Source organism: Chanos chanos, chromosome 2 (assembly GCF_902362185.1).
Source record: "Chanos chanos chromosome 2, fChaCha1.1, whole genome shotgun sequence".
Classification (NCBI taxonomy): domain Eukaryota; kingdom Metazoa; phylum Chordata; class Actinopteri; order Gonorynchiformes; family Chanidae; genus Chanos; species Chanos chanos.
The window spans coordinates 40,080,880-40,093,302 of record NC_044496.1 but is presented as its reverse complement, the minus strand read 5'-3'; the positions used below and the strand labels follow the sequence as shown (position 1 = coordinate 40,093,302).

The window sequence follows — 12,423 nt, the reverse complement described above, 5'->3', positions numbered from 1 at the left end:
TGCACGTCTCCACCAGTTATCTGCAATACGATGCAGCAATATCATGTTTACCCCGTCCTTAGTCAGCTAAGTCGCTTTGTTATTCGCTGCTAAGCTGGAGCTCAGTGCCAGCAGGCTTTTCCTATCACACTTGAGCGAAGACAAAACAAATTACCAAAATGTAAATAAAAGGAGATAGCCTCCCGTGTGGGTGTGCTGTGACAATTTCTGGAGGTCCTCTGGTGGCTGTTAGACCGGTATGTCCAGAAGAGGAGTTCCCAGGCAGCAGTGGCAGCGGCAGCCGCTCACTCTGTGAAAGAGTGTTTGTGTGTGTGAAAGAGAGAGAGCATGTGAGTGTGAGTGCTGTAAGGGCTAGTCATTCCACATCACGGTGTGAAAGCTCTCTCTAACTCACCTGCAGGGCTTTGGCTGCTCCACTGATGGTAGTGAGCCAAACCAAATCCTCTACAGAATTGCTTCTCTGCTCTGCTCAACACCGTAACCACCGCTGCAGGCAAACCACATCAACAGAGCTAAACAGCAGTCTGCTAGTCCTTTTAAAGTCACTCAGCAACATGTATAATTCCTGATGGTATGCTCATTAACCACCCACCACTGGATTGCAATTGTGCTATTCCTGTACATAGAAACAGTAACCTTAATATTACCTGACCTTATATTATGTAGTTATCTGTTTTATAACTTATAACATAGTGCTGTAATCAGGGCGCTGACTATCCTGTATATCTAATAACTAAAAAGCAGGGAGTTGGAGAGGGTGGATTTTAAACAGGGTGATTTGTGATTAGTGGACCTCCTGACTAGCACAGGCCTCTGCATCCTCATGAATGTTAATGTTGGCATAAAAGGTAACACATTATACCTGGAGTGTTCTGATCTGTGGGGTTCTTAGGCAGCTGGTGAGTGTGAGTATGTGTGTGTGAGTGTGTGTGTGTCTGTGTGTGATATTAATATGTGGGAGCCAGAGGCAAGAAAGAACAGGAAATTACTCTGTGAAGAAGATGAAGCGAGGGAAGATGCCACAGGTCTGAGCTGGGAGTTAGCCGTCAGAGAAAGGCGGCCATCACAGGTTAAGCTGCCCCGTAAGAGAGAATTTTTTCTACAGAAAACAGGCAGGTTGATAAAGTAGTACACACAAAGATATTTAATGAAGAGGAAAATGGCCTCTCCCACAAGGATGAACTTGTGCTAATGAGTTTCTCTTTCAATCTGTTAGAGAAGATTTACTGCAGTAATCCTGGCAGGTCTTTGACTTTGCTGAAAAAGGAGATTAGGTAAAGTTTTTGGGTTTCAAGTTTGGTAAAGAAGGAGGATGTCTGGAGGACATATATGTGCCAACTACACAGGGTGGTACACATTCCAAAAGTTCACACTGTAACTGGCCTCAGATACTTTTTTTTATCGCTGATGTGAAATTCTTCATAAACTACAAACTAATAAGCCATCTGAACAAACCTGGAAACAATATTATGATTATGATTATGATGATGATGATGATGATGATGATGATGTTGATGATGACAATGATTATTATTATTATTATTATCATTATTATTATTATTATTATGTTTTTGTTGTTGTCATCATTGATGGTGTTGTTTTATAATTTCTTGATTGAATGCGTAATTGAATTTGTCCGTTTTGTGTTTGTCCATGAATAAGAATTCCCCCCTGATCTTTGAGATTTGAGGAAAATTTTTGGTTGTACTGAGAATTAGGAGAGGTCCTGGGACAGCCTCAGTCAAAGCTGAGGGGAACAGTAGATGGCAGACTTGTCCTAACAGAGACAGAGAAATCCATGCAATATAATCTCAAACTCTCAAAAATCACAGTCTGGATCATTGATATATTGTTATGAAAATCATTTCTGTGCTTTAATTAACTGCATCTGATGAGTAAAGACTCAATATGAAGTTGTGCTCTTTGTTCCTCTTTGTTCCTATGGCAGTGAATAGATTGTACCCTCTCAGAACACAACAATCGTTATTTAGCATGCATATCAAGGAAGCGACTTTTTTTTTTTCTGTTTTAGTACTAACTTGGCCTCTCAAAAAGACCAAGGTGCTCAGTTTTTTTTAACATACTTCCTTGCATTCAGATTACATTTACATCATTGAAAACCACAGAGGCAACACAATTGAACATGTCCTTCTTGACAGCATGCCTGTGTAACAGAACATCACTGTCCTGCACTTTGCTACGTACGTTCTATTTAATTGCATATTGCAGAATGTGCCACAGATTCTGAACAGAGGAAGAACTGTCAAGTGGAACACCCACATCCACCACAGAGGTGTCATAAAACACTTGGATGAACATACATGATTTGCCTTGAGCAAAGTGAGTAGGACAGAGCACAAAGCGGCGTGGTACACTGAACAGATAATGAGTGACACATTCAGAGTTATATTCACGCAAAGCTCTGAGAATGGGTTTGGTGAAACCGATACATACTGTCTGACTGTGTAAATGTGTCCTCTGTCAGAGAGAATGAGAGACTGTAAGAGTGAGCTGATTCAGTGAATGCACTTATCTGTGGCCATATTAACTCCCCATTGAAGCATAAAGAAAAATGTTACACTCTGATGAGCTTTCTATGAATAAAATGTGCCAGGGGTGATCCCCATTCGTGTTTCAACAAGCCAAGCCTTCAACACAAATCTGAGTGGAGCACTGGAGTCCATTTGTTAAAGTGACGCTCTTCCTATATCTACTGTGCTATGCTCAGAAGTCTTTAGCAGGGCTTTCTCTGTCTTGCTCTTTCTCTCTTTTTCTCCTTCAATCACACACACACACTCACACACACACGCATACAAGCACAAATGTAGTCTACTGTCAGATTAAGAAAAATACCATAAGACTGCACTCTCAACAAATGGAAAGCATATGAGATCAATGATATCAGAATTTCACCCACAAGTATGTCACCTCCTTGTGTTGCACACAGGGTAATTTGATAGGGATTAGCATTTTGAGATTGTGAGCATGGTGGTCTTTGCCATCCTCAACAAAAGCTTTGTTTTTCTTTCTTTCTTTTTTTTTTTTTTTTGGTACATTTTGGGAGGTAAACCATAACATCTGGCTATGTCATAGTAACCTCCTCAATAATTAAAAGCTGCAATGAATATTGCAGAATCTCTCACTCAGGACATCTCAGTGGAAACAGACCATTCAAATATGGACACAGTGACAGAGAAACCAGAGTGGCAATAGAGGGAGAATGGATAAAAATGAGTCCCACATCTCTAATGCATTATTAGGCCCTGTTTATGGTGTATCTGTGTAAGGCAGTCTCAGATACCACCGTCTCTGCTGTATAATGCATTCACTATTCTAATAGAGATATTCTGCAAAGGTCTTTTGTTAGGCATGAGTATGACAATGAGTAATTAAGAATCACTTACAGTAGAACTTGGGTACGTGAGATAAAAACAAGTAGCATTACTTTGATTATGATGCAATAGGCAGACAACTCCAAACTACAGTGAACAAATAGGCTTCATAAACAATGTTTAATTTTATACTACCATATACAGTATGCAGTGAGATTAGATTTGAGTGGATTTCATATGTAACCTCTGCTATTTGAAACTGAATAACAGAAAAGTCATGGTCAACATTTAACTTTTCAAAACAGAGGTAACCCAATGATGTAAAGTAGTGTCCATTGGAATTATGTGAGGCCTTCTTAGCTATATAAACACACACAGAAAGCTTTTCCATGATGACTGCCAAATTTTCAACACTGGACAAAAACCAAAAAAAGGGTTTGTGGATAAACATAGATGGACATGGATGAAAATTGGCATTACGTCTGTTAATCAAAGGACACAGACATGCTCAGTAAGTCACAGGCAAGCTGATTTCAACTAAGCTTCGAAGGTCAAGGTTTGCCAAGAGCCTCAAAGTGAAAAAAACAACAACAAAAACAAAGACACAAACACAAACATCCACACACACATATGCATACGTGCACACACACACACACACGCACACACACACACACACACACACACACACACACACACACACAGACAGAGAGAGTCTGGGGTACAATAAAATTTCATGATGCGAGTCAGCATGCTGCAAAATAGTGGTAGCAATTTTCGCATTTCATCAATGATTTATGTCTTGTTCAATGATTTAAGACAAATAACCTACATTGGTGGCATGTTTTTTAAGGTAATCTTTAAAATGTGTCATTGGTGGAGTTTGTTTCTTCCTGACGTCTCACAGTCACATTAATATATATTATGAGCTTATGAAGAGAGGGAGAGTGTGTATATTACAAGCTTACGTACAACACATTGCTAAGGAATAGCACAGATAATACACAGAATTAACAGAGACAGGAGCACATTAACAGTAAAAGAAATCCTAAAAGAAGTCCTTCTCTCACGAAGTCAACGACTTAAAGTTTGAGATGGAGGAACTGAGTCAACTCAGCACACCTGACCCTGAAATTACAATCTTGTCAGAAGACAGTGTCAGTCTAGTCTTTGAAGCTGTTAGCAAAGTCTGTGGGTAAACATCTCATTCTCTCTTGAGCAAAGCAAGCAGTAAATATATTTTTTCTGTTGCCAAACTAACATGTTCCAACCCTTCCTGCTGTAACTAACAGCGTTTCTGATATATGTATTTTTTTTTTTTAATATAGACCATTACATCCCATCATAGATCATGGGATATTAAAAAATATTTTTGACAGGGTGGTCTGTTCCACTGATCCTGCTTTAGGAATATAATGCGTAATGAGGAAAAAATGTAACAATGAGAAAAAACAAAAAGGTTATCATACAGAACCCTCTGGCTGAACTTAACACTTAACCTCTCTTTTGAATGTAAGCATTCCCTTTAGTGGATCAGATGACAGACTACGACGTGTGTGTCTTCACATAACACAAGATGAACTACGTGAATATTTGCTTACTTGGATGTTGTTTACGTGCAGCCGGGGACAAAAGCCTTTGCCAGAAAAAAAAAGGGGGTGGGGGGGGACTTGGGATACAACTTCCTGTGTACTGGCAAACACGAACTCACAAATAGATCATGAGCACAGAGTTATTTTGAGGTTTAATTTTCATCCGCACTGAAAACAAGTCTTATCATGTGTAATACATACCTACCTGTAAAATATCTAGGGTTTTTCTTTTTTTTTGCAATTCCTTCAAGAAAGAGAATTTGGCAAATGGAAAGACACTTTTTTTTTTTAAATCAAGATATCTATTTATTTTTGTACAAAACAGTCATAATAAAAATGAAAAACAACCCACTGGGTTAAAACATCGTATTGTTGAATAACAATATGCCATTCTTTCACATCACAACACCTCTAACAGGAAGGCTCAACTGTGCTGATTACTGTATATTTGTAAATAAGGTTTAGTTTGGGTAAACAAAAACAGCTTTCATAAAATCAGTGATTGGACCCAATAAAAAAAAAAAAAATTACTTAGCAATGTAAAGACTTATTTGTAATTGTGCAGCTGATCTTCAGTCCCAATATTTGAGATCCATCATTGTCAACAACTGCTCTTTCTGTTTAGACCAAAAGGCTGACCTTCAGCACATCCAACAATTGCAAAGTCATATCTGTGTGTAAATTCCAAGGAAACCTTGTTTTATTCGTGTTGATTCTGAAAATCTATTGTGTACCACCTCAGAATCCATTAGTATTAAGGCAGCAGTGTAGTCCTATACAGAAAATATAAAAAGATAACATACTGTAAACAAGGCACAACAAATGTGTGTAGCAAAGGCAACCACGCTTGTGGGTCCAGATCCATTAAATACAGCACATTACATATCCTGGCAACCACGGTTTGACCTATTTGACGGTAGTATCAAAAAAAGAAAAAAAAAAAAGGTTTGTCTTGCTGATGTTCTGCAAGTCCCCATGGTTAAGGCAAAGTTAGAACTGTAATGAATTTATCAGCAAAGTCATCGCTTGCGAAGTGCAGGATTCCACAGAGGCACGTACAGCAGGACTGTTACGTCTGCATTCATCCATCTGTAACCCAGTTAATGTTTGACATTCCCAATGACATTTGGTTACAAAGTAATCTCAAAAGGGTGTAGAATGGAAGATACCTAGTAGTGCAAAGAAAATCTCAAAGCAGAAACTACAGCTGAAAGACAGTGCTAATTCCCACCTCTTATCTAACGGTATTTCTCATTCAGATTGGGCTACTTAAATCTAGAATTGCACGTGCCCATTAATTTCAGCCTTTTGTTGACGACAGAATGGCTATTGATAAACTTGAATCCATTCACAAGTCACTTAATTAGCAGAGATCTATTATACATAGAGAAGTAGCCATTTTGCTGCAGTGGATATTAAAAAAAAAAAAGGAAATGTAACGGATTCTTCAGAACATATAACTGTCTCAATACAGACACATCCGCATCTTTAAGAATTTCCTAAAAGAACACATGACTACTAGAGTGACAGCTGCTAGCTGTACCAAAGGAAAAAACAAAAAACAAAACAAAAAAAAACCCCACCCCCAAAACTGAGGTTGCAAAATGCTAGCTACGTTCATGCTTAAACCACTAACGCTATGATAAAAAAGTCCTCTTTGGCAAGGTCATTTTTTTATACATATTTTGAAAGCCTTTTTTCACAACAATACTGAAAACACTGTCAAGGCCTCCTAAAGTGCACATGGGGGTCTGGAAGAAGCCTTGGGCACTTGTCACAGCTTGCAGTTCACAACAGGTTTAAAGCTGTCGCCCGCCTCAGGTTAGCTATGCCGAAGCCAAAGTTGCATTTGGTTTCAGAATTCTCATGTAAACATTTTCACAACTGAAACAGCCCTGATTAAATGTATGGAGAATTTTGTTGAGTGGATACCCCTGACTCATAAACCTATACAGTGATTTTAGATCTCTAGATACCTTTCTTTGTTTGATATGGTAATGTTGTTAGACAGCAGCACCATGATAATAGCTCTGAAGCACTGCTCATATTGTCTTTGGAATGAACAGTTTAAGTGCCTAATTCAGCAGAATAAAGAGTACAGTAGAAAAATAGTATAGAACCTTAAAGAGTCATCACAATGTCCTTGTCAACCTTTATATCAAATACAGAGAAAACAGTCACTAGTGTGCAACGAAAGGCATGCTCTTCTTTTACGTTTTCGACTTCATCCGTTTTGGATGGAAGCTTCACTGATCCTTTGCGAGGGATCCATCATTCAAATTGAGAAAACAGGCCGGCCATTCTCACAGTAAGGATCTACCTGTTTGCACAGGAAACAAGATCATGAGCATACAAACAGGAAAAAAAAAATCCACAAACTAGATGAACTACCTTTTCTTGTAGCAAAAATGATTGGACAACTGACCTCTGAGTAAACTGGGGGCGGCTGGAATCTGAACTCCTGCATGTATGCGAAGGCCGGTCCTCCCAGCTGTCTCTCCAGCTCATCGTACTGGCAGGAGGAGGTCTGATGTTGCTCAAATTCCTCTTCTGACACGACATCAGCATAGTTAGGGGGGGCTGAGAGGTCAAAGAAAGAAGTAAACAGGATCTTAGTTTAGATTCTCCTTTTAGCACAGTGAAAGAAGTGGACTTGTCTAGATATTTTGGTCATGTCTTTGGCCAACTTGATCATTCCCGTAGAAGAATCTTGGAAACTGCAGTGAAGATTCACTACTTAATTCAAAGTAATGTCAAAACCGTTCCTCATCCAAATGTTTTAAGTGACTCAGACAAAGAAAAAAAAGTGATTTCACATTGCTGACATTATTTCAACTAATGGTGGACGATACACTTTTCCCTTTTGAAAGAAAATGCACTTACAGCATTAACAGCCTAGTCTGGATGAATAACATGCAAATGAAAACTGCACTTTTTTACCATAAACAACAATAAGAGTTCATTAGCGCATCAGCATACCATCAAAGACTTTATATCATGGCAACACATGACTTTTCTGTTATCAAGCTAATGACCTTGAGGCAAAATTTAATTATACAGTCGTATGAATCACACGGACTTCACATCATTAACTTTCAAAAACACTGTCAACAACAACACGTCACGTCGAGAGGGAGACGATGTGTTTTATTTACGCCATTTACGGCACTATGCCAGTTTAGAGGAGTGATGTAGTCATTTGAGGCCCTGAAATTTTCCACTTGGCAGGCATTTTAACTTTCTTTCTTTCTTTTTTTATGTTGCAGCTTACTGTACATTGTTGAGAAACAAAAAAAACAGCCAAGAGACAGTTTCTCAATTTCCGAGGTAAATCTGACATTGGATGAAATCACTTGTCCTGACTTGTTTATGCAATGTTTTTGTTAGACAATTTCAACAGAACTTTATGACAGATCCGTATTAATTGTCCCAACGGACTTACCCTCAGGCACATCAGGGAGAGCTAGGCTAAGCCAGCTAAGGTCCATACTGAACTGGCTGTTCACACTGAAAGTGTGACTGGCAGAACCATTGAAGGGTACAGTGCCAATGACCAAAGGCAGCTCCACCTCCAGTTTTTTGGCACCTGGTATCTGAACCATTACCTTGGGGGGGGGAGTAATAAAGGTATTATTTACAGACTTGTAATTTTCCCTTTTCCCTTTGTCGGAGACTGCTCTATACAACTTCACTATATATTGTTATATCTTGAACTAACATTATTCTGAAGTAACATAAGAGAAAATGAGATTACTAGAGACAGCGTTACACAATCGTTTACCAAGAAAGAAAAAAAAAAATCTGGTGAATCTAGCTGACGCATTGATTGCCAAACAGCCTCCTTGAAAAATGTATGATAACCACATTTAATGAGATGTTATGAAATAAGACGGAACAGAAACACCACTCACAACTAGGGAATATTCCACTCTCAAGACAGGAGAGTTTAGGATGGAGGGAGAGACGGGAGGAATCTTCAGGGCTTTTCCATTCCATGTGTCAAAGCAGCCTGGGGGGATATGGTTTCCCTTCACATGGGCAACCTCTACTTTATGTCTTTTTGTGTCTTCCTTGACCATGTATGTTTGAATTTGGTACATCACAGCCTTTGGCATAATGAGACGAGAAGAGCAGTTCTTAATCTCTGCAAAAATCGGGATAGACTCTCCTAAACGGACAAAAGGGAGGGAAAAACTGTGCTCAGGAACCTGAGAGCAATTACAATTACTGAATTTTAATAAGCTTTGTCTTTAATAAGTGTCTGAAAACACAAATGAGTGAACGATTGCATATTTTCCTCATCCTGAATGAACTTTTCTTTTTAAAATAACAAAATGACATTAAAGCTGAGAAATTCTAAGCTTCTCTTACCGTTGCAATAACCTTTGCGTTCAATTCTGACATTAAGGGATATGGGACCTGAGGTGAACATCCACCAGCCAATCAACTTCTGGTCGCTTTTTGAGATGGGACACTGAAATCAATAGGTCCAGACTGCGTTAGAAGGCATATTTTTGGGAGAATGCATCCTCTCTCTCTTTTCTTTTGTGTGAATCATTGCATTCTCTAGCTCTTTACTTCAAGAAATGCTGTGTTTTCTATTGGTATAAAAATATACTCATGCTGGCTTACATAGTTTTGGCCTTGAGAAGAGCACTCAAGAATATCTAAGATTTCTTATCTCTGATAAACTAGTCTAAATAAACTTAAGTAATCATAGAGAGCTGTAATATAACATATTCAGTCCCTGTAACTGTGATTGTGCTGTTGAGATAAAAGGATTTTTGGTAAAAGTTGTGACAACAAATCCTATGTGCCAGGAGAACATCAAGCACATTTATATGAAGCTGAGACAAAAACTGCTGATTAACTGCAACATTATTTTTTAGGGCTGACATTCTGTCGACTGGGTCAAAATCAGCCTTTTTCCACCTAATTTTGTTTTGGTCTTGAAGCTGCCTTTAAAGTTTGGCACGAAAAGTGGTATACAGATATTTGAAAACTTACCCGATAAACTGGTGAATTGATGTCGATTTGGTTAACAACAGGAAGTTCTCGACTAACGTGTACATCTGGATGGGATGGACTTCGTAATATGGCCCTTACTGTATAGAATACATTGCCGTACTTCCCAGAGAATGAAGAAACCAGAGGACTGTAAGACATTAAAAAACAAGCAAGGTCAGATCCACTGGGGAACCTGGTACTGCAGTTAACAGTATTTCTCAAATGTTTTAACAAAACATCAGTGTGTATCCAACTTATTGTGTAAGAGTACTGACCGTGATAGATAACTAATGGACAGTTGGGCTGAAAAATGTAATGTGATGTCACAGTGCATTTAGTCCAACAATGTTCTGCAAATAAATATGATCCCGTTCTATTAGCACTCACCTCTGAGGGAGCTGAAAATCAAAAGGGATCTCATGTCGTCCAGCATTAAGACTAATGTGTTCACCATCTGAAATAACATTGAAAAAAATATTCAGTAACACTGACGGATACAGGCACCTCAACTTATACCCTTATTCTGTGACTAAAGCAATACAACATTCCCACACAAAACATCTCAGAAAGCATGTCCTCTGACGGCCAAGGTCTTCACTGGTAAGTTTCGTCTGGAGACTGAGATCTCATGTGTGAATGAAATGCATAATTAAAAATCTGCAACACAGCAGCTCTTGGTTATGGAGACGGAAAGACATTACCTGTCGATTGCATGAGCATCTGGGACAGAGACAAGCATTGTCTTTCCTCTGTACAGGTTCCTGCCATCGTGACAGCTGAACAAGGTACTGGTCCATCAAGCCAACGTGTCCTGGCATATCCTTCAGCTGACATTTTGATACTTTTGATATTGATCTCTTTAGAAAGCTCGAGCAAAACATGTCCAGACACAACATCACCTGAGCTATACCCATTTCTCTGCTCATTGTCAAACAGTATGCCCAGGGTCTTCACTGTACCAGTCATCTTTGGGTCCTAAAAAACAATTGCATACAAATTATTAAAAGCCGGTATACCTGGCATTATGAAGTGGCATTTCGGTCTGTTTTTGTACTAACTGTCAGAAGTCATAGATATATCGCACAGAGGTATGCAAAGGTGTTTGGGATTAAGAGAATTCTTTTTAGAGAACAACTTCTTAAAGAGTCGTCCATTTGCATTGTTTTTACCAATTTGTTGGCATGCTACTTTGCGTTAATGGAGCCAAATCTACAATGAATCACATGTCCGACTCTTGTTCTGTTTGATCCTAGTTTTGAAACTTTTTTCTTTGAACATGCCATCCTTGTGCGCAAGGTCTAGTAAGGTACGTAGTGACTTGAGGCACAACAAGTGAGCTGTGGGAATCGGCTGTTAAGTAAGTGTTATGAGAAAAGCAAACAGGACTGTTATGAGAATCAGATCTTACCAATTATGTTTATCCAAGAGCTTCAGAAAGGTTTAATGCGAACTTGGAATCCTTAACAACGTTTGTCAGTTACAGTTCCGGATAAAAACATGCTGAAACAATTTCAATCGTTTTTGATGATAACAATACCTTACAACAGCGTTACTAATGTCATTGACAGTAGTTTTGGAGAGGAGACCTGACAAATTCAACTAATTTGTTCGTAGTCACTGCAGGTTTAGTTCAAAGACGATGAGATCCCAGTGATATAATATAGCTTGACTTCTGAGTCAATGAGTAATTCCAACCTGTTGAGATTCAAAATCTTGCGCAAGAACTGACTAGAACGTAATCTTGTGGCCACACCCCTTAAAAACACATTTTACAAGATTATTGGTCGATTTACCTGACATTTCAAGATTGGGGAGGGACTTCATTGTCTGTGAGTACTTTCCGATATTTTGATTGGACACAAATCTTCTCTCTAAATGACGGAACAAGTGCATGTACAGAGAGTGCGATATTTCACGACTTGCATGATCTGCTGTTTTGCTCCAACGAGAGACGAGGAAGCACGCGTGAACAGTTTTGTGGTTGGTTAGTGCTGGACTGTTAGCCAATCATATGTTGAATAACACCACGTGGCCATACCCCTGTAATATAATGTCCCTTTAATGTCATGGAAACGGGAAGAAAATCTGTCGACAATAGGTTGAGTGCTAAAATGGATGGTACTCAACGTTTTAACGAATAGATGACATTGCAGGGAAAGGCTACTCTGAAATGAAGTAAAAAAAAAAAAAGGTTACTATTGTCCATCTTTGTAAGTCAACCTTGAAAATCATCACCGCCGTAAATCCTCAAATGAAGCGACGGGTTTCTATTCATGTCTTTACTTAATGTCTCTCACAGGTTTACAGAATGAAATCTTTTCAATTCTGTACTCCTCAGGTCTGACACTCTTGCTTAAAACAGCAATTTGAAACTCTCTCTGAAGACAAATTGCATGTGAGTACTGTACATTAAAAACGCCCTTTCTAGTAGTGATCGTATTCTTTTCTCATTCTTGCAACATCTCTCTCCTCTTTCATTCTTAGTAGAACTGTCC

General features: G+C 38.9%; 1 protein-coding gene across 1 annotated transcript; it reads right to left on the bottom strand.

The window, feature by feature from the left end:
* Nucleotides 1–7,156: 7,156 nt before the first annotated feature.
* Nucleotides 7,157–11,425, bottom strand: LOC115805606 (arrestin domain-containing protein 4-like). Its single transcript, XM_030766240.1, has 9 exons — nucleotides 11,337–11,425; nucleotides 10,630–10,903; nucleotides 10,316–10,382; nucleotides 9,929–10,076; nucleotides 9,293–9,395; nucleotides 8,833–9,089; nucleotides 8,364–8,526; nucleotides 7,347–7,501; nucleotides 7,157–7,241 (listed from the first exon to the last, which is right to left on the bottom strand). The coding sequence occupies exons 2-9, from the start codon at nucleotides 10,892–10,894 to the stop codon at nucleotides 7,197–7,199; spliced, it is 1,203 nt and encodes a 400-aa protein (XP_030622100.1). The 5' UTR covers nucleotides 10,895–10,903; nucleotides 11,337–11,425; the 3' UTR covers nucleotides 7,157–7,196.
* Between the last annotated feature and the right edge of the window lie 998 nt (nucleotides 11,426–12,423).